General features: G+C 43.1%; 1 protein-coding gene across 1 annotated transcript in view; it reads right to left on the reverse strand.

Moving 5' to 3' along the window:
- The window catches only part of UST (uronyl 2-sulfotransferase), a 297,576-nt gene that overhangs the window by 182,271 nt on the left and 87,912 nt on the right, over positions 1-27,393 (reverse strand). Inside the window, exon 2 of the mRNA XM_059177294.1 lies at positions 2,225-2,268. Coding sequence (XP_059033277.1) covers positions 2,225-2,268 — 44 coding nt within the window. The remainder of the gene's footprint in view (positions 1-2,224; positions 2,269-27,393) is intronic.

Raw genomic sequence — 27,393 nt, forward strand, 5'->3', positions numbered from 1 at the left:
CTGACTTTATCATTTCTGGGATTCATTTCCACCCTGGCAGAAGTAATAAGCATGGATGAAAAGATGTTAACATACCAACATTATTTTTACTCATTTTTGTATTCTTCTTATTTTGGCTACTGCTTAGGAAGTCAAAACAGTGTTTTTGCTACTCCACTCCTAGATAATGAAAATACAGTTATAGTAAAAAAATCTGTCACATTCTGCTGGTTGACGGAGATTATATTCACAATTTTGAACTTGGAATAGAATTGATATAAATGGATTGAGCCTGAAAGTGGTCTAAAATGATCTGATATGACCTGATCATTTCTGGGTGTCACAGGGAGCTCTGGCTGGGCGTGGGGGAAGAGGGAGGGGTAAAGACCAGGCTGCAGGGGTGGGGGAAGGCAGAACCAAGATAAGCTTCACACGGGCAAGGGGAGAGAATCCAGCAAATACAGAATCCAGGCACCAAGGATACTAGTAAAGAGGCAGGCAGGGTGGCCAGCTCAGCAAGGTCAAGGACCCTAGGCAAATTAAGGAGGTGGTCCCAAGCCAGTTACCAAGGATCACATCAAGAAGGCAAGTTTATATGAAGTGGGCCTGGGTCTCTCTGCTAGATAAAACCCCATTTATCAAACCTGAAACCCTAAATAGTGTCCCAACATGCCACTGAGACAAACAGCTGATGGGTCCCACACAGCCAGCCTCACCCCCTTTCCCTGCAGAACATAGAAAGTAGGGGGCGGTTTGCTGGACTCCTCTTGGGAGAGAAGTACAGTTAGTGGTGCAGGAACCTAGCAGGGCATCCACACTGTTCTTCTCCCCCCCACCCACTCATCTTCCCTTCCAGACTGTTTGTTTTCCAAAGAAAATTTGTTTTCACTGTAAGATGAGTTACAACAGTGAGTCATCATTACATGACTAAGTAGCCTTTATAAAATAAGCCATACCACTCTCTCTAGGCCATCAGCAGTAAAAAAACAACACAGAAAATGTCCAGGGACATTGTTTTCTCTAGATTCATGGCCTTTAAAGCAAACATGGTCCCAAGAACAGCACCATCAGCAACACTTGAGAGATTGTTAGAAATGCAAGTTCTCGGGTCCTACACCAGACCTACAGAATCAGATACTCAGGGGTCTGGGCCCAGCAATCCGGGTTTTAGTAAGCCTTCAGGAAACCCTGAGGCAAGCTCAAGTTTGAGAACACTGGCTGAGTGGAAGAAACCTGGGCTGGGAGCCAGAAGACCTTATTTAGATTCCAGCTCTGGATTCCATGGTCCAATTCAGTTAAATTTAATGAATAGTCACGATGTGCTACTGCAAGGGTGTGGGGATGCCAAGAGGAGCTAGACATGGTTCTTATCCATGAATGGTATCGAACTTTCATATGCTTTTGCTCCTTCAGGATAGGGCTTATTTTGTTCTGTCACTCTTGTTTTGTTTCATGTTTGTATTCCCGGTGCCCGCCAGCATCACAAGACCCCACTATATATGCAGTGGACCAAGTGGCAGAGCTAGTCATAACTGTGATAAATACCACTGAGCCATTCATCAATAATCGTAATGTTCCTCCAGTCTAGTTAACATGAGTCACTGTTTATTTAATGCTTATTGCATGCCAGGGGCTGAATGTCATAGATCAGCTCATTGGATACTGTTAGATGTCCTGTACTGTGGGTACTATGGTTAATCCCCCTTTGCACATAAAAAAACTGAGGCTCCTAGTATTACATAGTTTGTCCAATGTCATACAGTGAGTGGCAGAGCTGGTGATGCCCCCAGGAAGACCTTGTTCCAAAGCTTACAGTCTTACAAAGAGTAGAGTATGTCTTCGAATCCCACAAGCTCAAAAGCCAACTTTGAGATAAATTTCCAGCCTCTAAGCTTACTGGGTGCTTAAAACTCTACTTTGTAGGTCATCATCATAAGTGATCCAAGACTGTCTTCATTATTCTCATTCTCTGGTATATCGATTGGTGTTCACTGAGCTTAAGAGAGTAAATAGTAGTGGGGAACTCCACTAAGAGGTCACTGGACTATTCTGACCCTTAAAAATCAGGCCAAAACTGCTTATAGGTTCTTCTCCTCACTCTATGTCAAAGATGAACTTGATGTCTGTCATCTACTTTCCTGTAAACAATTCAGGGCCAGGAGGGCTCTGGTTGGGATTGTTGGAGGCTGTAGAGACTGAGAAAGGAAAGGGGATCTAGGATCTGTGCCACAGGCAAAGACCTTACCTTACTAGGAGGCGGTCCATGATCATCCAAGTAAGTGGAATTTCCTAGGGGAAGAAAGAAGAAAGTTGGTGAATTGATACTTTTAAAGCCAAAGTGATTTTAGAGCAAAGTCATTGAAAACAAGCATCCTAGGTATATCCCTGTTTAGAAAATTGTACCAAAGAACAATGGGTTATTAACTGCCAGTTTGGTGGGATTTTGTCGATATCACCATGCTCGATTACAGGTCCAACAGTTACAAACACTGTACATACGTTGGTGTGTGTGCTCACATACAAATGCAGAAATACGCACCACAGTCCCTCACCCCGTATCTGTTGGGTTTACTATAGACCAGTGGTTCTCAGTGAGATGATGCAGTGTGCAATTGAGTGATGCAAACCTCAGTGTGCATCAGAAGTACCCATGGAGCTTGTGAAACACAGACTGACTGGGTCCACAGTGTCTCTGAGAATTTGCATCTCACAAGCTCCCAAGTGATGTTGATGCTGCAGGTCCTGGAATGAGACTTTGAGAATCCTTTACTGCACTGTTCTCTACTTTGTCTTGACTATTGATTTTCCTTGGTCTTTCCAGTCTCACTTGCATTAGAAGCTTGATCTGTCTTTATGAATAGCCGCTTACTGGCTTCTGTGCCTCAGAGGGGTTAGGACAGAAACCAAAAGTCACTGAGCTCCTTTTATGTAGCAGGTACTCTGCTCAGGCTTTCCAGGATTTCATTTAATTCAAATATTGGAGGTGGGTTATAATTATCCTCACTTACAGAGGAGGGAACAGAAGCCTAGAGAAATCCAGTAATTGGCTCAGGGTCATCCCCTGTTAAACTGCAGAAAAGACAGAAGACTATATTTTCCAGAGTGTGCTTGGGCATCTGCTGCTCATCTGAAAAGCCTACCTACTGGCTTTTCCAGAGCTTGGAAATGGACAACACAGCCTGGGCACTGAGCCCGCAGCCCCGGGCACCAGACTGGCAACATGCGTGAGACCACAGGGGAGCCAGTGATGTGCTCGTATATTCAGAAGCTCCCTCCAGGGAGACAGTACTTGTCAGTCAGAAGAAATTACCTCCACAAAAAGTGAAGATGGCCAGTCTTTCTAACACAACAAAATAAGGACAATATTAGAAACACAAGGATACCTAGAGAGAACAGTAGCTTAAGGAATAAGGTAAATGTCCCAGTTGAAGTAGATGAAAGGTGCTTCTTTAGGAGAATGCAAAAGCGACTTAAGAAATTGAAATAAAAAGAAGAAGTAGGGGGCACCTGGCTGGCTCAGTGGGAAGAGCATGCAACTCTCGATCTTGGTATCATGAGCTCAAGCCCCACGTTGGGTGCAGAAATTAACTATTTAAATAAATCACCTTTTTTTTTTTTTTTTAAGGGAGAAGTAGAACTTAAGACAGAGAGAGTTCAAATGGGGAAACTTATCCAAAACATAACAAATAGGTGGGTTTTTTTCCCTTTTTCCATACCGGGGCATCAGTCATTCCTCTTTCTTTGTAGTCTTCTGATCTATCACCCACTTGATGGCCACAGTGACTGTACACTAATGGGCTAACATTAGGGTACAACAAAGGGACAATAGAGCCCAAATTTTGTGTCTGAGACACACAGATACAAACACTTGGCATGCGCATGATTGAGTTATTTTCAGGAAACTTTGAAATGTAAATACGAGTAACAATTTGTTTGATCTTAAGTATTGCTCTGCACTCTACTGAGAACACACAGAAATAGAAATTTATCTGACTTAATAAAGAGGACGTGTATGAAAGAATCCAGAAAAATGACTGCCTCAGTCTTAAGAAGTATTCAGAACTATTGCTACGTAATATAGTCGGTATGGCTGTGGGAGGGTCTCATCACCTCGTCCTGTGAATGTGTCCTTCCAGAAGGGACCTGAGAAAGCCCATCAAACTGCAGCCATGTTTCCAGGTATCAGTCTCAGGGACCACACAACTCAAACAACTAAGTGTTTTCTAAAATATTAGAAGATTCCACAAGACACAAAGTTCCTACAGATGAATGACTTGAATGTCTGACTGCCCCCTCACACTCCAGACTCGGCTATGCATGGACTCCTTAGCACCTCAGCCTGGATGTCTATAGGCATCTCACACTTGGCCAGTCCAAAGTCTTTATTTGCTGCAATTTCCCACCTCCTCCCTCCACCACGAACTGCCCCCCCCATCCTCCTTATCTGGTCACACAACACATCCCTTCCCCTATGGGCTCCAAAGCCCAAAAGTCATCCTTGATCCATTCTCCTTCCCTTACTCGACCTGTACCAACCCAGTCACAGGTCCCATTGGGTCAGCCTTCAAATCATCACTCAGATCTGATCACTTCCCACCAGCCCCTCTGGGCTATCTGAGAGAACCCTTGCATCTCCTCACTGGTTACAAATTTGCTTCTCTACCTATGTAGCAAACAGAGGGATCTTTTAACCTTGTCCATCAGGCCATGTCAGCTCTCTATTTCAAACCTATTTCTCTAAAAACAAAATAGTCAACTCTTTCCACGGCCTATACCCCCACATGACCCAGGCCCTGCCCTCCAACCACACCCACCACCAGCTGCAACAGCCTTCTCTTGGTTCCACAACACACTGACCTGTTGTAGGCTAGGGACCTCCTCAATTAGCTCTTTCCTCTGTAAGAAAAAACTCTTCTCCACCTCCATCACTGAGGCTTAGCTGAAATATCCCTCCTTTCTTCCATCTCCCTCCTTTCTTCCCTCCTCCCTCCCCCTTCCTTATAGAAGACCTCACTTCTTTCTTTCTGCAGAGAAAGGGAGAGGGCTGGCCACTTTTGTCCGTGCGCCATGAGCCCTCCTGTCTTCTCCACCAGCAGATCCCGAGTGCCCCTCCACAGGTAGGTTTATTAGAACACAGAGGCTATAAATGTTTATACTTTTAACAGAGGTACAGAAAAGGAAAAGAAAATCTCCACACATTTCTTTAATTGGAGACAGCAGGTTTTTATTCTCCTGGGGTCTAACTGTACTGTTATCTGGTATATAGGCAGAGCTTTTCATCCTAGGAGCTTATGCTTTCATACTGCAAAGTAAACAAAACCGTCAGAATCGTCAGACTTGAAGCTGGTAACTTGTCGTCTGTGGAGATCAAAGGAGGAGCCCTGTTACCCAAGTGAGCCTCTCTGAATGGGCTCCCTGTCACCAGACAAGGTCTTGCTACTCTGTCTCATGGGAAACTCAATGGATGGTGTCTAAGTGGGGAAGGAAGTCAAACGAAAGCCGCCCAGGCCTTTGGGCTTGGAGTTCAAGATGTAAATTCAGGAAGAAATGGCAGAGGAGGGCTGATGAAGGTTCTGGAGCCAGGACAGAGGATAAGCACTTAGCTGCCACCCACCTCTATGTGCCCTGGGAACCCCAGTGTCTGAACCCAGGTGGCAGGACCCTGTGAGGCAGTATCTTTTCTTTTTGAAGGCTAACAGGGGCATATCATTTCATTTCTTTCAGAAAGTAACCCACATCTTCAGATCTCTGGCTTCATCCTCCTTTTCATGTCTTAAGTCTTTTCTTTGAGGATCAAGGGTAATGGTATCTAGTCAAACTAGAAAAAACAGAAAGGCACACACCCCACAAGTTTCCACTCCCACCACTGGGCACATTTTTCAGAAAGGTCTATCTCCAAACTGCCAAGAAATCACTAGCTCAGGTGGCTCAGAGCTAAGCCTCTCACAGAAAGTCAAGCTTATCCAGGCTGCTGAGGTAGGAACTATTTGAAGCCTTTGAACATGGAGACTGGTCTACATCCTGATGGTAGTTATGGTTACGTGGCTCTGTATTTGGGATAAAATTTATAGAACTATACATCAAAACCAACACCAACAGAATCCTCATGGTTTAATGATTTTTCAAATGTCCTGGCTAGAAAGCAGGTGATCTCAGACTTTGCAACCAGCTAAATTACAACACATTCTAAATCTCGACCTATACATCTAGCCCTTCATGAGGAGACCTCCCTGGGAGGTGGTAAATAGAACACAAGAAACCGTGCGCCAGTGCACAAAGGAGTTAAATCCACGTATGGGGGAGCTACAGTATATGCACTTACTAGAGTGTATATGGATGACCAGGGTCTCTGCAGGGCTATATGCCATCAACGGCTACCTACTTCTGCCATTATACAAACTATTTGCAACAAAGAAGCATTTTAGGAAACTCATGTGAAGTCTGATCCTAAAAATTAGGAGGCCAGGGGTTGTGACCAGGAATCTGAAGATGTCTGATGGGTTATAATTGTAGAGTTGGGTTTCGGTGGGTGGAACCCAGGCGCGTTGACTGTATAAAGGCCATCCAAGTCTTCCATGATAAGAGCAACAACATGAACAGCCAGATACAGCGTATACCGACAGAAACAGGCTTCAGCTCACTTTATAATAGAGACCATCCCCAGCAAGCATCATCCAACTCTAAATTAATTGCTTTGCCTCCTCAAAGTTTTCCATGTACACATCTGTTGAAATGAAAGAAGGTCCCAAGTTATTATGAGGATATTATTATTATGAGGATTATTATTATGAGGATAATTTCATTCTATGAAAAATGTTCAGAGCACTGCCAACACACAGTAAGCAGCTAGTCCATTTGCTAGCAGCACTACTTACACTACTCGCTGTACTAACTGTATGGCCAACAGGACTGGCAGCAGGTGCAAAACCTTCCTTCACCGTCTCTTCATCCTCCCGCTCACCTATTTGCAATCCTCACTGTACATTCCACTCACCTGCAATATTTTTAAGAATGTGGATGCCAGGCTCTGACCTCATTTAGTCTGATTTTAATTCAAAACAAGTCATTTAGCTTTTAGTATTTCCTAAATTTCTGCAGGTCATGCTAATGTCTTGACAGGATTGAGAACCCCCAAGCTACAAAAACACAAATTAGTGTCCTTCATAATTCAGGCTGCACTTTGCTTTCCAGAAATAAAACATAACAGATGGAATTCAGGCTGCTGTTAATCAGGGGTTCCCCCACCCCTGTGACTACTATTTCTAGTGAGAGATCAGGCCACACGAGCACCACATCAAATGAGAATGTTGGTGGCGAGCTGAGTCACAGAACCACTCCTAGCCTCAAGATGTCCACCAGGCATTTCACTGCGAGCACCTGCTCGGGGTCTGTAACAAAACTGAAAAGGGCCACAGCCAGCTCACGGGCTGCCAGAGGGCTGGCATGGGCAGTGCTGGGCAGAGGGCTTCCCCCCAACCCACATGGGTTGCCCAACTTTTGTTGGTCTTCATAAGTCTTTTCAAAAATAATTTTTAGAGCCTGCCATTTCAGGACATATTATTTCTGCAAACAATGCTTAGTACATGTTGTCCTGTTGAACCTCTTGTTTCAAGGCAAAAAGGGGAAGGAAAAGTCTAGTCCTCCATCCCCAGAGTTTCCCCAGACCTCACTCAACTCAAACAACTAGAAGGTATTCTGTCAGTCCTGGAGACACTCATATCTGAGTCCTACACGCACTGTGAGGGCCACAAGGATCTGAGAGGAGGAAGCCTCCAGAGGATTCCTGCCAGTGAGGTGCCTGTCTTGGCAGCCTCTGGGCCTGGAGTGGAGAGGAGCTGGGGAAGCTGGCCAGCACAGAGGAGCTTGAGGCCATGCCCACGTGAATCCAACAGAGACCAACACAGCTGACAGAGAAGAAATTTGCTAGAAGCACTGATGTGAAGGACTACTGAACAGAATTAGCCATGTGTTATAAATAGCAACAGTCACTCTTCTGTGTGAGAGAGAGAGAGACAGTGGAAAGGAGCCCCAGGGTAATCTTTTAATGGATTCAGTAAGATACTGTTAATAGCACTGACTGTCACTGGTGACACCGGGTCGCCCAGGGGTAATGGAATACTACAGGCTGCAGAACCAAAGACCTGGGTTCAAATCTCAGTCCTACCTTTTACTTGTTGATGGCCTTGGGAACATCACTTAATTTCCATGAGGCTTAATGTCCTCCTTTGCAAGATGAGGACATTAATAACCGAAGTGACGGTGTTGTTATAAAAAAGAAACAAGACACAATTCCTACCTGGCACGTGCTCATCTTATATTATCTGATTTTAGCATTCATATTCAATTTTATCATTTTATTTATTTTTGAGGAAATTAAAGAGAATCCTGAGGTCAGGGGCATAGTTTGTCATAGTGAGGAGGAATATTAATATAAAATAATTATTTGATATTTCCTATTCCTTTCTGATTCTATCTTTGATCTGTCTTCAGAAATATACAAAAAGTTCCCCTAGTTGTTTGAAATCCCTCTGCAACGTGCAAGTGAATTTACAGAAACTTGGTGGCCTATAATTTATTCTTGACTCTTTAAGTCTTGCATTAGCAAATCTATTTTTGCCTGAGTTGGTCCCTGAAGAATAAAAATATTTTAATTCTAATCCCTCTTATAGAAACCATAATATGCATTAGTGTCAGTGTCAAAAGAGCCGCCTCTACACTCTGTCAATTTCGATCAAACACCAGCAGCTCTTTGCAGAGTCTTTCTCTGGCCCCCTTTTAAAATCATACTTCTAAGCGACTGAAATCCTTTCCTTTATTATTCAGAAGCAGCCATTTCACACAGGGTTCTGGTTACCTATAACACAATCATATGGCTGGCATCTCTCCCCCCAAACCCTCCACCCCTGGGAGTCTGGGCCTCTGATAAGACACTGTTAATGAAGGAGTCACTGTTGAAAGCAACACTGCAACCCCGGCTTTGTCCTTGCCAAAAAATTATGTTAATGCCACACTTTCCACCATTAACTATGGGTTACATTTCTCTAAGAGGCAGCTGTCAGCACACACCAGCCATGGTTAACAATGAGGAGTTTGTGTGCTGAGTAAATGTCTCCAATAGCTCCATTTATTATAATTAACGCAGTCCCAAAGACACTGTAATGAAGGAAAATTGCTTGCACAGCTTTATTTAAGATTTAATAAAATTATTTTTCACTGAATTAAAACAAATGGTTTTATTAACTATCGATACTTAAATACATTTACAAAAATGCCTTTCCAAAAAAAAAAAAAAAATCTTGAATGTTTACTTAACCAGTTAGCAAAGGCACAAACATCCTGAAAATACTTTCTTGATGCTAAATGATAAAAATGAGCATTCCAGACACTGAAAAACATATCCGAATTAAAATGTTACCAAGTATGATTTAGATAGTGGTTTCCATTTCAAATAAATTTTAAAAAAGAATTAATGCTCTTCTCTTTATATTTTCAGGCTCAAAAACACTGCTCTGTTTTAGAGTACAGCTCTCTCTCTCTCTTTTTTTAATTAAATCTGAATATACATCTTAGGATGTCAAGAGCACATTTGTAGATGGAAATTACCTTTGGAGTCCAATGATCAGTGCACCACTGCTGTAATAACAACCTGAACATAAATATGAATTTATTGCCAAATTAGCTCAGGGATTCATCATAATCATATATGATCTTATCCAGGTAGGAACGGTGTATCAAAGAGAAATAGAATCTGCTAGATGTCTGTTTCATTCCCTGAGATTTTCCTCCCAAAGTAATGACTACGGCCATGCCCCTGTGTAACTCTAACACACCCATTCACTCAGCAGCCCCAGCCCCGCACTGGGCAAGACTCTAAGAAGCAGCCTGATAGGATTTCTTCCATCAGAACATAGCCACCGTGAGAACGGACACTTGCCATCACATGCTTACTTCTCAAAGCACCCCTAATAACTACAGCGGAAGACAGACGGGATGCCGCCGATTAAGAAACAAAACAAGGCTGAAACAATCAGCATCTGTGTTAGCATCACCAGTAGTTAGCACTGACGCTGATTTAAGCACAGTGAGAAGTATTCTCCAGACTTCCCCCTACTGAGTTTCTATGGCAAGCACGGTATTACGCCCATTTTACAGCAGAGGAAGCCGAGGCTCAGGAAGATGAAGTGACCTGCACCATGTTGCACAAAGAGAATCAGCACAAGATCCTGGTTGTGCTCACAGCTGCCACACCACCCTGTCTTGCCCAGAGACCCCAGCCTGAGGGCCCCAGTATGCTTTGAGATACTGAGCCTTTGGCTCCCATGGTACCTCGAGCTGGGCAGTCTGGGGCTGCTCGGGATGGCCTGGGCAGAGCAGGGTCTGAGCACTTTGAGGAACATCTGGCCCAAACCAGCTACACGGGACCTCAGGCATGTGCCAAGCCCCCAACTCGACCCAAGGGCAAGAGGCTTGTGTGCTGCTGAAGAAAGGAATGTCCTGGGATCCCAAGGAGCCAGCACAACACTGGGGTGAGAGGGGGATGCGAGGGGACAAGTTAGGTGGGGCCCAGATTCCAGGGGCAACTCAGAGCCTCTGGCTACCTCGGGTCCTTTCTAGTTGATGTTCTATTTTTGTGGGGCCTGCTTAGCCAAAGGATGGTCCGCTTTGAGCTTTGAGCGTTTGACCTTTCTGCCGTCATCTTATTTCGAAATGCCTGACATAAAAAAGTTAGCTGGGATTAGAAATCCATTCACATGATTGCAAAAGAAAATCCCACATTATATTTGTCAACTACAGAAAAGAAAAAGCTCTGCTTGATTCCTTGAATAAATTGGAATCAACATTTGACGCTGATGTTGATAAACAATTGATGCAAAATTTGGAAGGGTAGTGTGGTGGGCTGGATAATGCCACCCCCGCCCCCAAGGCTACTCACATCCTAATCCCAGACCTGTGAATATGTGACCTTGCATAATCCCACAAGGGACTCTGCAGATGTGATTAAGTTAGGGATCCTGAGATGAGAAGATGAGCCTTGATTATAATCCCTAGAGTCCTTATCAAAGAGAGACAGGATGGTCAAGGTCAGGAGACATGATCATGAGAGAGGATGGTGGGATGTGCTTTGGAGACAGAAGGAGAGGCCATGAGTCCAGGAATGTTGGCAGCTTCTTTAAGATGGAAAAGGCAGGGCGCCTGGGTGGCTCAGTGGGTTAAGCCGCTGCCTTCGGCTCGGGTCATGATCTCAAGGTCCTGGGATCGAGTCCTGCATCGGGCTCTCTGCTCAGCGGGGAGCCTGCTTCCTCCTCTCTCTCTTTGTGTCTGCCTCTCTGCCTACTTGTGATGTCTCTCTGTCAAATAAATTTAAAAGAAAAAAAAGATACTTATATCTTAAAAAAAAGATGGAAAAGGCATTTTCCTCTAGAATCTCCAGAGACAATGCCACCCTGCCCACACCTTGATTTGAGCCACTGAGAATCTACTTCAGATGAACTGTGAGATAAGGAATTTGTGTTGTGTTAGGCTACTAAATTTGTGGTAAATCGTTAAAACGGCAACAGGGAGTTAACACAGCTCTTAAAATGGTTTTACATTTTAAAAACCACCTCTTTATGTGAATAAAGTTTCTTGTCAGTGGTAATTCTCAAGAACTTGGAAGAAATTTTCATCAAAAAGACTATATAGGGAATTGGAAGAAGTCTGAAAACTAGCTCATCACTCTCAATGATAAATTTGAAATGTTTCTATTTGTAACTCTTCCGTGACTCCCAAATTTAATACCTCCCCTCATATTTGTATCATCTTTTTCTAATAAGTATACAATAAAAGGAAAACATAATGAATGCTTTCATCAAGCCTCAGAGAGATAACCTCCATCCTCACCAGTGGACTTCAGTGTATCATAAAAACATCATCATTTTCAAAGTGTTTCATGACTGGAAAAGTTTTGTTAATAAACACACAGAAGATCAATCAAATAGACTGCTGTCTTTGAAAAGGGCTTCAGTCCAACGGAACTGCCATTGCTCTAAGTCTAAAATTTCTCTTTGGCTTTGCTATCAGAGCTACTATGGGTCACACACACACACACACACACACACACACATACACACACACACACACCAGATGATTTCAGAACAGGAAAATCACCACAGATAGATAGTCTAATGCCTCAACCCACAGAGGAAATAGCTAAATCCAAAAGGTCAAATAATTAGGCCAAGATCCACGGATAGTTATTAGGTTAGTAGCAAAGGTTAAGAATAGTCCCAGGTTGCTGAAGCTCACACCACAACAAAACAATCTTACTGCACGCCATGTGTTCACCCTAAACATCATTTTTGGCCTTGACCACCTTGCCTACTCGCCAAACGTAAGCTGGAAGGACTCTGTGCTTTTCTTAGGTCATCAAGTTACTTCTCCATGAGGAAAGATATTTCATGATTGAGAGGATTAACAAAATATATGCCTCAAACACAAAAGATTATCCCCAGAAGGAATGGCTTGAAGAGAGTTCACAGCCTCTCGAGGCTCATGGCTAATTCAGATGCTCAAATCTCAGCACGTTTTGTTGAAAAGAATACTTGGAAATCAACTTCCATAAATGAATGAAATGCACATGAAATGGTGCCCTGTGCAGAAATGTATGTGAAATACCTGAGAAAGTACAAAGGGAAAGGGACAGTGGAAGGTGAGTGTGACAGGGAGGAATCAGAGGCAGGACACTCCCAACGTCACCTGTTGTACCTCACGTTCTTATCGAGTGCCTACCCTATGCCAGGCACTGTGCTGGGCCCTAAGGATACAGACATGAGTGAAAAGACAGGATCCCTGTCACACTTTGTCAGTTTGGGCTGTTATAACAAATTACCACAGGCTGGGTGGCTTCAACAAGGCATATTAATTTCTCACAGTTCTGGAGGCTGGAAGTCTCTGATCAGGATGCCAGCAAGGTTGGGTGTTGGCAAGGGCCTTCCTCCTGGCTTGCAGATGGCTGTGGTCTTGCTGATTCTCACATGAAAGAAAGCGAGTTCTTGTCTCTCTTACCGGGTCACTGATCTCATCAGGGGGGCCCTACCCTCATGACCTCATCTAAACCTGATTACCTCACAAGGGCCCCACCTCTAAGTACCAGCCCATTAGGAGTGAGGGTTTCAACAAAGGAACAAAGTCCCTGACCTCAAGAATAAGAAGCAGTAAAGGATGAACAGAGAGCATTCGAGGCAGATGGAGAGCAGCCTGTGTCGATGGCCCAAGTCAGTGAGGAACCAAGAGAAGACTGTACTAGACGCAGCTCGGCAGGGAAACCAGGCACAGCTCCGTGTGGGCGGAGTCTCCCCAGCTATGTCTCAAAGAAAAGAGGGACAGGTGTCCTGAAACAGAGTACTGGTGCTGGCACTGGGAGTGCAACCCTCAGAGGAGGGCATGGCATCAGCAGATCCCTACACAATGGCAAGCCCAAATTAAAGACGTCCTCATGACCTTAAAATCAAGATCAGGGATGATGTCTAATTTAAGAGGCAAAGGGAAGTTTGTGCAAAGATGCCAAGGGCTTTGGGGCACGTCTGCAAGGAGCTAATGTTGTGCAGGGCTCCCCTACATCCTCCCAGCAGCCCCCACCTCCGACCCCATTAACCACAGGAGATCAGCAGGGCAGGGCAAGGATCCTCCCCTCACCAGGAAGGAAGCTGAGCCTAAGATTACACAGCTGGGAGGTGTCAGTGCTGGACCAGGACTTCATGGGAACTGCAGTCCGCACTGTTTCAGGGTTCTACATATCATGGGCAGAATAGAGGGGTTTCTGGGGCCATAGCACGTGAGCCTGGAGCCAGAATCCAGATGGAAACAAGTCCACGAGGACAAGAGAGGGAAATGCTGTGGGAAAGTCACTAGCAGGTACTAGTGGGGAAACACCTTGAGCTGGGTTATGGACCAGTACTTGCTTGAAGGTCGGTGACAAAGCATGCATATTTTCAAATGGATAAAAAAAGCTCTTGTGTTTCTAGCTGCGTCCCTGCTCGATGGGTGTCCGGGCCATAGCCCGAGGCCACTGGTAAACAAGTGTCTGTGTCTTCTATATTGTAAATGAAACAGTCCTATGTTTGACAGAAAAATTACTTGTCACTTGCCAATTCCCTTCATGCTTTAGGGAAATGAGCACGAAGGAACATTCTACGGCGTGTTTCAGATAAACTGCACTGAAATGATATGCATGTGAGAAAGAGATTTGAAGAGTTGCTCGTAAATGCTGATGTGATTTAGAAAGTGTGCAGATGAAATGAGTCTGATGGCAAAGTCGGTCTGACACAGATGTGGTCGTGCGCACAGAACTATCCCATCTGGGATTATACCTTCATGTACACTTTCAAGTAACACAAGGAAGAGATCATAGTTTCTCCTTTATTAGGTCTTCAGATGTCAAAGAGGATTTTTAAGAGAGCAGCAGAAATTATTGAAATCCTTCAGAGCAGTAATCCTCACAAAATTAACTAGCAATCTAACTTATGAGCCTGAAGGTGTTTATTAAAAAAGAGGGCGTTTCAATAAATTCATCATCTCTCCTTTTTCTATCACCTCTCTAGTTCTATTTTGTATCAGACTTAACAGGATTTCGGTGAGATTTTGTGGTTCATAGAACTGTAATATTGGAAGATAAAACAGGATGCTTATGGCTCCATATGTTACTTCACAGGCACAGATAAACACCACACACACACACACACACACACACCTGCAAACACAAAAAAGCCCAAACAAAGCGGTGCTTAAAAATCAGAAAATCCTTGCCAAAGATGAACTGAAGGTACAGGGAAAAGAATGTGGGGGAAGGATGGTGGACTTTGCAGCAAAACAGTCAAGACAAACAATCCACTAACTGGATATGACCTTGAGCAAGGTCTTAAAGTTTCTAAGTGTTACCTTCCCCACAGGGAAAGCAGGAAGAATAAAACCTACCTCACAGGATCAGGATGAATTAGAACTAGCCTTTATAAACTGCCTGGCATGTACACAATAAAGTGTAGCTCTTATGATTATATTCAAAATAGAGCCAATTTAAAGACATGGTGCATTAAATAAAACCTCTTCCAAGTGATCACATACATAAACATCAGTCCCAGGCACTGAAATATATATCCCTCATTATGCTCTAGAATGGCCCGTCATTGTCTTCCTCCACATTTTTCAGGATTTATGATGGGAGGTTATACCTGGGCATGAATGAAATGTAATTTTTAAAACCCTGGTAGGATTTAGATATTCCTACGCTTTTATTCTTATTCTGAAAGATAAAGTGTACAGGGATCATAAATACTCTTCAGCACAGAGTAGATCGGTTTCTTTCTCTAGCAAAGTCTTAATTCTGCCTTTCAACAAAACGAGTTGGGGTAGGGGGTGCTTTCCTGGACCCAGGAAAAGGAGTCCTTCCTAAAAGCTCGACTATCTTGAATTCATCACAGATCTGGAAAAATAATGCCTCTCAAAGTTCCAGTGAGTCACTCACTTTCCTGAACCAATAAAAGGTTGAGTTGGAGGACAAAGACAGATAGTCCCATAGCAGAGGCCAGCGTGAGGTCTCCTGGGAGAAAACCGGAGTTTGTTTTGCATCAAAACAAATGGATGGTTTTTCCTGGTTTTCACACTCATGAATTCCAAATATATCAGAGCCTATTCGATGTCAACTTGCTTGTTGGAAAATTGCTTCTTAATAAAAAAGAGTTTTCTCCAATAGCAGAAAACACCAAACAAATAATCTATGCCTCCCCAAAATAATTTTTAACCGTCATGGTGCACCAAGAGAGCCTTAGCCTGTTGAAGGCAGAGCTCTCAGTGTGGAGAGTTGTTTGAAGTGGAATGGGAGCTCGGAGAGGCTGAGCAGTGGCAACGAAGCAGGTGCTGATCAGTCCCAGTCTGAGACATCAAGGATCTGCCTTTGCTGAATAGAAGGAGGTACCTAGCGACTGCCCTACCTTTCTTCCAATTCTCAGATTCTTTGAAGACCTTTTAAGGCACAAAAAAATGAAACTGCTCATCTCTTAAAAATCCCTAATTTATCAAGCAGATTTCAATCATATGAATAAGTGTGAGTACTATGCATAGGGATATCAGTGACATCACAAAGACATTTTAACTTGGGCATGAGTCTTATTAACACAGAATTTGAAAAATGAGATGGCTATAAACACTATATATATATATGAAACTTCAACACTGCCTTAAAAAAAGGTAGACTAGGGAAGGGAAAGCCAGTTAATGCAAAATGAGTGTTTCGGGAGCAAGTTCGTGCCAGGCAAATGGATTAAGTGTCATAGGTTTTTCTCAATTTCCTCTATTGTGATGAAGTCTAGTTCCATGAAGATGAGAGAGACTGATTTCAGGACACAAGGACTGATGTTAGAGTTGAGTATGGAAGAATCGAAGGATCCTTGTTAAGGATTTTGTAGAGAAGGTTTTACAAGAGAAGCCACAGACCAGGAGACAAGAAGAATAAGACAAGACTCCAGTTAATCCAGAAGCCTTCAGACTCAAGCAAAGCCACTACAAACCTAAACAAAACCAAAAACCAAACCATGTTCCAGGAGGGCCATAGAAAGTTAAATCAGAGGAGAGTATGTGAGTGCTTTTATATGTAACCAAGAATAACCAAAGAAACCGCTCAGCAATGGAGAAAGTCTATTTCATGATGGTGCAAAGGGGCACTGGAGCAAAAATAACTTGTAAGGATTATAAAAATAATAGTGTAGGTTATAAATAATATGAGAAATTGAATATGCTAATGGAATCGTGCTGATGAAGGCTGGAAACAGAGAATTAGGTTAGGCTAGCTAATAGAACTAGGGAGCAGTAAAAAATGGATTTTTAGGTAGGGAGCCCTTGATCCTTGCCTGAAGCGCAGGGAAACAGGGAAAGGAATGAGTATTTATGTGCCGATCATGACTCACGCATTAGGCAAATCATTACATGTAACTCTCTCATTCAGTGTTTAAGTAGATACTGTTTCCTCATTTTGTAGATGAGGAAATGACCCCCAGAGGTCAAAATTCCTTCCCACCAGGGAACAACTAGCTGATGGCAGGGCTAGTATGTTTCCAGAGCCTGATGTAGGCCTCCCCTCTCTATTCCGACCCACCACACACGACTGGTTCTTCTCCCTGTGTCACAGCAATTATGATAGCATCAGGGATTGTAACAAGCCTTCCAAATTAGTGGAAAAAGTAACGTTTGGGGTCCTATGATAGGTTTCTAAAAGTATGCTATTTTACTTTTCACTGATCACATGAAATAACCCATGTTATCAAGGGACAAAGTAGGAAAGAATTTTAAAACTCCCTTTGTACACATCACACATAGATTCTAAGGTTCTAAAAATACTGTCATATAAAGCTGTGCATATAAGAGATATTTGTCTAGGGGAGATATGCATGTTGATTGAAAACTCTCAATCTCTTTTTAAGTAAGTTCCATGAATATTCCCAAGAACGTTTAAATCAAGTTTCCAAAAGATGGTTTTTATCTCAAAACCTAGATAGAGTGTTTTATCACCACTTCTCACCCATCCAAATTTTAATCACACAAGGCCCATCTTCTTTCCCTAAGCCTATTTTCGAAAACTCCAGGCAATGCTCATTTGTCCCTTCTCTGAATTTTCACTATGAGAGAGGGAGACAGAGAGAAAGAGAGAAATACATTTATATACATGTGTGTGTGTGTGTGTGTGTGTGTGTGTCTGTGTATAAAATTTTTATTACTGTTTTTTCAACCTGGAGAGGAAGGGTTACACCAGTCCCGGAGAGCAAATCGATTTGGACGGCTGCATGTCCCATTTCACTTTGGCATAGACCCAGCTGGTCTAACCACCAAAATGTTCTCTCTCTTTACATCCTGTATACTAAAAATAAGAAGTAAATGACTTTCCCCTGAAAGCCAAGAAGTTTAAGATAATAACCAGCTTCTTCCCCGGCCGGACCTCTAATCACAGAATTAGGGGCCGTACCGAAAATTCAGTGCTCGATTTGTTTCTGCAGGGAGTCCTTCCGAAGCTTTTAAATACCATGAACCATGCCCGAAAACACACTCGAGAGATGATTTCAAAAGTGGGTCCTGCCGTGGCCTGACCCCAGGAATCATTCTGAGCACCTATTCCAATCACTAATGTTACCAAAAAATAACTTAAATACCAGCAGAGAGAGGGCTGTTTGGGGGCCAAATTCCTCCAAGAGTAACCACCCTGCAATGTGCCACCCCAAACCAACAGTCACCTAAGTCCCCTATGGACTTCCTGTACTTTATCAAGACATCCAAATGGCGCTCACAAGTAGAAGCCAAAGTAACGTTTCAAGTTTAAAGCCAACAGAGCGTTCACGATCGTGACCAGACATACTTCGCAATCTAAATATTGCCAAGTACAAAGAAGCATTTTTAAAATTTAGTTTATCTAGATTTTAAACCTTTTATGAATACAATGACAATATATATCCTGTGAACCAAATTTATAAATATTTTGCTTAGCACTCCCAGAGAAAAGAACCATTAGCCTTTTGGAACACTCTTGGTTTCTCACGTTGAAGCACTGTGTGCTGAGGGAAAAACAAGAGGAACCAGAGGAAAGATTAATGACCTGTTTCACTGCCCAGGGAACTGGACTCTAGAACATCTTATTCTCTCCAGTGGCGATTTTTTTTTCGTTTGCTATGAATATGGATTATGACATTTTCAGAGACAGCTGAGCATGAGTACTAATTCATACAGCTATACCTAACCCTCCCACCTGATTCTTGCCCAGTGCTTTCTCAACCTCGGCAAGCCAGTGAGTGAGTCTGCTTTACACCGATCGTTCCACAACATCGCTGCAAGTAAACACTGCTCTTTGCAATCAATATGTACTTGGACTTCTCCCATTTTTACCCAGGTTCCGGATTCTCATCTGGAGAGTGTCCTTGTCCACAGACAGGAGAAATACCTCCCATGGTTTCCCAACCACTAACTACCCAGGCCTGGGTTCAACAGAAAAAAGAAACAGAGGTGGAGAAGCCTTTCTATGCTTCCTGCTCTTAAAGCATCCAGGAAGTTTGTAAAGGGTAAGAGCTCCTCCAGGACTGCTGGAATCTGGGTCCTAGCTTCACCATTAACAAGCTGTAGAATACTGGTCACACCCCGTAGCTTCCCGGACTCACCTCCTTCGTATGCAAAGTTGGGTTAAGATGAGTATCATAAGCATCTAAAGTTATGGTGTAAACACTCTATTCTGAGTGTTTCTGGACTTCTTTGGCCCCTGCCTGCAGCTGTCTAATTATACTTATCAAACTGTATCAATTGACTGACTGACTGACAGATGGACTGTAAATTCAACAGAAGCAGGACAAGCAACCCATGTTGGCCAAACTTATAGCAGAAGTAATAGTTAAGCCGTGCCTTAGATGTGATCCAACTCAGATATGATAAAGGGAAGGGCATTTACAGCAAGGGGAACAGCAAAAGCAATCACCATGATGGGCGGAGTCAGTCTGGCTAGTATGGGTCCCAAGGGAACATCGTACGTACCCCAGGAGACAACATGGTAAAGGAAAGATGAACATAGTAGCATCTACAGCTCTCCTTTGAGCATTCTTACCATTTGTCGTGGACCTATGTGTGAAAAGTTACAGTTGAAGCCAGGTTCTGTTTGCTGAATATGTTCACCAATTTCAAGATTCTCCTAATCAAGTTTCTCACAGAAATGATCAAAACCTCCCCAAATGTAACGTAACATACTATTATACCTACATTCTGTCCTGCAAATATTTAAAAGCATATATAGGGGCACCTGAGTGGCTCAGTTGGCTGAGTGTCTGCTTTTGGCTCTGGTCCTGATCCCGGGGTCCTAGAATCAAGCCCTGCATGGCAGCTCCCTTCTCAGCAGGGAGCCTGCTTCTCCCTCTCCCTCTGCCTGCCACTCCCCCAGTTGTGTTCTCTCTGTGTCAAATGAATAAATCAAATCTTTTTTTTAAAAAAGCATACACACACACACACACAAAATATAAATGTAGCACTCAGTTCTCATTGTCAGTGTTTCTCCAATAATCCAATTGTAAGGCATTATTCACTACAAAATGTTATCTCTGGGGATCAGAAAAGAAGGAAAAGGAGAGAGTCAGGGATTAAACCACAGTCATGATTTTAGATCCCAATTCTCAGTCAAGCTCCGGTATGAAGACCAACCTGAAATGCAACTTAGGGCACGTTTATACTCGTCATTCCCACTGGTTCAAAGGCACTGCTCCTGACAGAGACGAGCCAGTAGTTTGTGTGCAAATACTTGGTTTACCTAGAGAATCCTTGATGTTTCACCAGAGATTACATGGGGGAACCCACCCCCCAAGTCTCAAGTCTCATCCTGAGTCTCAAAGTGCTACTAGGCCTCGGCCAGTTTCGTGAGTAAAGGAAAAGCCACCGTTACGGACACTTGTGGACATAGCTGCCCTGTGAGTCCGTCTCAGGGGGAGCTGCGTCCTAGGAATACAACTTAGTTTATATATACCTTGATTATGGTGCACGATTTTCTGCTTTGTTTATCTGTTTAGCATGAATCATTTCTGTGCATGTTTACCAGGTTTCCTTACATAATGATAATCAAAAGTTATTTTTCAAGGTGGTACACCATTTCGTTAGGTTAATGAAAGCTGGAGTTTTCCCATAAATACAAGGGAGAAACGTTTCTCCTGTCGAATGACATTTTTTGCCAGGTCTGAATGATGCCCTGGGCGCTGGGCTGTGTGCACGCACATGTACCTGCCGTGGGACCCGTGGGCTCAGCCCAGAGACACACACCCTGCCCAGCACTCCAGCTAACCTCTTTGTCTCCGATAATCACATTTTCTTCCAAAGTCATATGATCAGTAGTGAACAGCACTCAGGTAAAAAATGCACAGATTTCTCTACCTGCGCATATGTAACTGATGAAATTGAATTCTACCAACACTGCTTCCAGACTCAAGTTCCCACCTGCCTCAGATTCCTCTTTACTCTGGTTGGAAACTCCCACTTAATTGTCTTAGGTTACCTGGCTCTGAGGCTCCAAATAGATCCTCACCACGTGAGCAGACACCTTTCCAGAAGGTGGCACGTTCCTGCTCTCCTGCCTGTCCCCACGGGCCTTCCTTCCCTACCTGACCTTCACAAGAAATGGTATGTCTTGAGTTAGGATGCTCTTGTGCTGTTGGGGAGGGGCATGAATTCCTCCCCAGAGAACAGCTGTGTGCTCCAGGACTCACAGCTGATGGCTAGAGCACTCAAAAGAGAACAAATGAATAAATCCCACCTACTGTTAGGCAGGTAGGCTAGAAAAGGAGGACATCTTTTTGGCACTCAGTGCCAAAAGCTGAGAAGGTCACTTACGGAGAATTACCACTGGAATGACTGATGCCAGCTCCAAGGCCAAAATATTTCAACAGTGAAGGCTACTAAAATATTTTCTCACCTTTAATTTCTACCCTCTTCACCAAGTGTTACCGATTACATGGTGATCTATGCACCCACACATTAACTCCATTAATCAGGAATAGGACCTTCATCTCCCACAAGTCTCATTCCTTCTCCTCCCTAATATTTCCACACCAGCACCCCATGTGTCTAGAATTTTATGACTCTGAGTTCTCCCAAAGCACGGTGATATTAAAATGAAGATTTGGTTCTCAGTGAATAACCTCGTCCTGAAATGAAACACAAGGACAAAACCAGATTCATAATGAACATGCTAGACAGCACACCCCAGTGCAAAGAGCACAGGTAACCAGGAAGAAAAGCACATTTAGACACTGAATTCTCAGTGTTGCAAAAGGAGAAGAGAAAGAGTAGGCCAAGATCTTCTGAAGAAAATAGGACGGTCTTTTCTGTCACTGTGCAATTTGGTGTCCTGAAATAGATCAGGCAAATTCCTCCCTAGCCACACGTTCACAATCACAGCCACCATGAATCAGGTCTCCCCTGATTCCGAGACCCCACAGAATGGGTTCAGTAGGAGGGTGTCCTCGAACAGCTCGGGGTAGGGTGCCAGGCTCCAGGACCGGAGGTGGCAGAGAGACGGCCCTTAGAATGCTCACTGCAATTTTCCAAGTCCTATTTCTATAATTCAGTCAATGCAATCTCATGTCAAAGACGACAGATTTGCTTTTGTCTTTAAATTTTTGTTTGTGTTTGACCATTTACGTGCTGTGAGCTACCAGACTTAATCACATATGATAACTGTTTGGGAATAAAGACGTTTGGTAACATGAGGCCAAAGTTGCACTTTTTTGTCCTTATGTACCTAGAGGAATGGAAATCCCAAATGTCACATCAAGGATCTGGGTATGGCAGCTCGGGAGGCGGGGTGGAGGTGGCCCTGGGAGCCAGAAATCTTGGAGCGTACCCAGCAGAGGGGTGTCCTCATTCATCGGAGAGATGTTTACTAAAATCATGTGGCAGGCTCTGTCCTTGGTGATGGGCTTCTGATCCTCATAGACCATCCGTCTGGTGAAGGATGGACGCGGGTTGCAGGTGACTGTAACCAGGGGTGAGAAGTGGAAGGTTGGAGAAGCACAGAGGAGGAACAGTCAGCTCAGGCTTGGGCAGTCCGTCAGGGAAGGCTTCTCAGGGAAAAGTGTTATCTGTGCAGCAATGACAAAGATGAGTAGGAATTCGAAGATAAACAGGAGCTTGGTGAGAGAGAAGCACATTCTAGGTGAAAGGGAAGAGAGTTCACTGAGCGGCTCCCTACCTCACATGCCGGGGCAGCAATCTGTGATGCTTCTAAGGCTCTGAATATTATGGTATTTTGTCATATGAATGATGAAGAAAAGAATGGACTTGGTTTACACAGTGATACACAGTGACACCAATCTCCCTAGAATCCCCGGGTTGAAAATCCAGAATGTTGAGAACGGGGTTCTCAGTGTAACACAAACAAGACTGGGCTCTTTCCCACTGCTGTCAGGTTCAAACATACATTCCGATCCTGGACAGCAACCACAGGCCTGGGCTGCAGGAGGGTAAACAAGAGATTAGCATATGACCCAATGCGACATGTGTTTTTAATGGATTCAGCAAAATTTATCTAGTCACATGGACTGTCGCCTTTTCCCCAAAGGAAAAATCAGTGGTCTTTGTCCACGTTTGTTTCTAAACATTTTAAACACAGTGATCTGACTCTCCTCTGCTTTAGGTCCTGTCTTAATCACAACTGTGGACTTTATCACAGATTTTGTAACACGAGTCTGGTTAAAAAAATGTCCTTTCTGGAGAGAGATGAAAGAATCTGGTCGCTGGTTTGCTTGATTCCTCTGCTGCTAATTAAATCAGTCCCAGCCATCATCTTATGCTTCTTTGTGTCTTTTATGAACACGATTTAGAAAGCCATTATTCCAAAACCTTTCCCAACCTCATGCAGTGTGTACCTTGCTCTTGAAGCCTTATCAGGGCCAAGTCCAAGATCAACACCACATGGTGAACACCAACCACATCTGTCTCTTCAATTGCCGGCCCCCAAGAAACCAGCCAGCGAACCAGAGGGCTCCTCTTGGCTTTCACTGGTGGCCGCCACACGCTGCCTGATCCCATGCACACAGAAAGTTTTCAAAGATTCAGGAAAATCTGCCCAAGCCCAGATGTTGGGGTAATTCTATTCCTGTTGTCTCCCAACCTCAAAAAAACCTAGTCGCAACAGCATTCTCATTTCTATTGACTCAAATGATGATTTGGATCAACATTTACCAACCATGCAAGACCTCCACACTCCCCATCAGGTGAAAGTTTACCGAAATCCTTCTTAGTATGCTTTCATTCACACACAGCGACATGTGTCACTAGGTAGTTTCATACTCATGAAGATTTGTATGAGAGGGTAGTCAAAATGTCAATATTCATTCTTAGTAAATAAGCCAATATCTGTGAATGGCGGGTTGTTAGGGGATTTATACCTTTTTTCTTTATAAGTTTCAGTGAGGTTTGAACTGTTTCTATAAAATGGGAATGTTTTATTTTATTGTCAGTAAAAACTATAAATATATATGTACATATAAAAACTATAAATATGAGTTATATATAAATATGTATTACATATTAATAAAAACCATAAATATATACGCATAGTTACATATTTACTTTGTATATATAACATTTATTTATTTATTTATAGTTTGGGTTTCTGTGTGTGTGTGTGTGTGTGTGTGTGTGTGTGTGTGTTTTTCTTAGTAAAACAACCAGGGTAATCTGAAGGTACAGCTGGCTAGACTGTCCCCCGACTACATTTCAGGGACATAAGGGTCCATGACAACAACCATTCCTTGCTCAAGATGTCTGGGAGGCATTAGTCCAGCTTCAGGATGGTCTACGAGGGCAGGTTGAGCCCTACTCTGCTCTCACTGCTCTTATCCATCAAGTCCTCCAAACATGGGTAGGAGGTCCTGAGTTATCTTCTTCATCAGGAATGGCGTGATGCCATTATTGATATGGTGGGCTTCAGAGCCTAGGGTTTCGGGGACTCTGCTTTAACTCCAGCCCAAGAATGTCCCAATACCATGCAAGCTGCCCACAGCATCCACAGACGGATTCCGAGGGAAGTCTGTTGGCATGGACTGTGGCTCTGTTGAAGGCTTCTTCAGAGTGGGACCCCAGGAACTGTGGCGGGGGCCAGTTATTGGTGTAAAGTCCATGACACGAGTGAGGCCACGACCACTCTTCATGAACAATTCATCTCTTCTTACTGTTTTCCCTTTCCTGGCCTCTCCGCCGTCCTGCTGTCACCCTGGAGGCTCCACTGCCTGATGCCAACTGAGACTCTTCACGGAGCTCCAAGCATTACTACAACATTGGAGGTTGTTTTTGAATCCACCAGGGAAGCACTGTATGTTGCCCTTGAGAATCATAATTAGGCCATCACCGTTAGGTGTTTATTTTCCTTAAAACAGTGAAGTGTGAGCTTTCTTAGATTGGTTGTCCTAACCCGGAAACTTGTGCCAGCCTAGAGCGAGTGTGCTTTTTTGGTTTATTTGTTTTCCTTAAGCTGGATTGCACAGGTTTATCTTGGACCCTTTTGTTGATCCTGCTTTTTTAAGTGTTGGTAAAGCTGGCTATGGTTTATGCATGAAAAGAAAGCAAATCCCTCAAGACGGGGGTGGGAGGGGTGGGGGGTGGGGGGGGAGGATAGTGGGACAGTTAGGAGCAGACACCCTCCAGGCTGCTGGTATTCAAGTACTGCCTCCACTCTGGAATGGCTGTGAAGCCCCAGGCAAGTTGCTCAACTACCCTGTGCCTCTCTTGCCTCATCAACAGAAATGATAGTACCTGTGTCAGAGAAACCAAAGCACGCTTTTCAAAAAGTTAAAACACTATTCTCATGTAACTGTACAGTGAGCATGAATCAAATACTTATTTCACTCCTTAACAAGGGAACCAACGGGTTGAGAACACCAATTCACAGAATATGTGGGTTAGCGTATATGTATTTCCAAGTTCTGGAATTGTTTCACAGGTGGCTATGAAAACTAAATTAGTACATATATTTATGTGTATACATATGAGTAATATATGTGTATATGTTTGTGTATATAATAATATATGTATATATTTAGTATTATACACTATGCTGGGTAGAACAGTACCTAGCACATACTAGATGCTATATAACTTTCAATATTATTATTCTATAACTAAAATAAATTGTTCTTTCACTGTGCATCCATCAAAAAAGGCATTTTTTTTTGCTTTGAATGTAAATTACCTAGCATGAATTTGAAACGTGGCAAAAGAAGTTTCCAAATGTCTATTAATATTGTCTTTCTTTTTTAACTAGAAGAGATATATACTACTTTCCATTTCTTTGAAATGATTAATTCATAAACTTGAGGAAAGTAGGTTATGCAGCTTATTGAGGAGATGAATTTTGAAACCAACTTTTTTTCCCCCAAGTACAGCTATATGTGGCCTTTAGCTTCTCAAAGCTTCCTAAACTATTAAAGGACTATATTAATAGTGTTATCCAAAAATCTGGAAGTGAGCCTTTGTGCTTAACTTAAATTTGAAAAAACACTTAGGGCACTCAAAATCTTTAATTATCAAGGATAGAATAAATACCATATGGTCAAGGTCGGACAAGGCTCTGCTGTCTTCCTGCACTGTCCAAACTCTCCAAGACTAAGGGTTCAAGTTTGAACATCTTCCAGATATCTTCTAATAAGTAAAATATTTTGTTTGTGCCCATCTTTATACACGTGGCTTACTTTATAAATTAATAATACTTTCCCTAAAAGTATAGATAACTTGGTTTCATATGACACTTGGGTTTCTTTCTGTGTTTTGTCTGGGTTAATCGTTCTATTCCAGATAAGCAAACTTGTTGCCAAAAAGCCTGGCTTCCCACCCTTGTGGTAACAGGGGTCACTCTGCCCATCTCTCTACTTCTTTAATCCGTGGCAAATTTCAGACCAGAGCTCTGTCCAGTAGCAGATCACAGAAAAGACTCAATTCATCTACACTGAATGAACCCACTGAGAAGTATTTATCCAGAAATCACTTCATGCTTTCCTATCAATCTTCTGTACAAGTGGACATTAACTGCAGATAATTGATCCAGAACAGTGTCTCTCTGTGTTGGGGTAAAACTAGAGCCTCTGACACTATTCATTAGGACAGGAAAAAATTTAATGCTCTCTTTGGGTCAAAACAACTATTTTCCTTGTAATATCTGTATTTTCCACTTTGAAAAAGATGTAAACCGACCATCTGTGACAGACAGACATTAAGATGACCTTTCAATTATCCTCACCTCTTGGTATTTACGCCCTTGTGTAATACTCTCTCCTTGATTGTGACTTGTTTCTAATCAATCAAATGAATCCTTCCCCAGGCCAGGCTTGAAATGAGCCCACAGCCCCATTCAACACCTGACTGTAGCCCTGTGAAGTTGAAGACCCAGTTAAGCCATGGCCAGACTCCTGATCCACAAAAACTGTGCAATAGTAAATAGGTATTATTTTAAGCTACTGAATTTGTTGTCATTTTATTATGCAACAACAGATAATCAAAATGCTATCCTAAAGATGGGTCAGAGGTCGACATTTATGGTTTCACTGATGTCCAAGTAGACTTCCCATGTCAGATGGGCCCACTGCTGAAGAAAAGCCTCCCAGGAAATAGTGAGCCACCTTATTCAGGAGAGCCAGTGACTGGCTAGTCACTCACTAAGGATCACTGATCTGCCACCTCCCTGTTAGTCGCTGAAGATGTTAATCCAAAGGCCTTTTGGTTCAAAACAATCTGCATGCTACGTGGCATGAGGTTAGATTTCTAGAGATTCACTGCTGGAAGGGATCCAGACAACCATTTTTGCAATCCTCAAAATTAGTTTCACATGAGTCATCTTTCTGCCAGACACCGAATTAAGCATTGTGGATAAAGAGATGAAGG

Source organism: Mustela lutreola, chromosome 6, assembly GCF_030435805.1.
Source record: "Mustela lutreola isolate mMusLut2 chromosome 6, mMusLut2.pri, whole genome shotgun sequence".
Classification (NCBI taxonomy): domain Eukaryota; kingdom Metazoa; phylum Chordata; class Mammalia; order Carnivora; family Mustelidae; genus Mustela; species Mustela lutreola.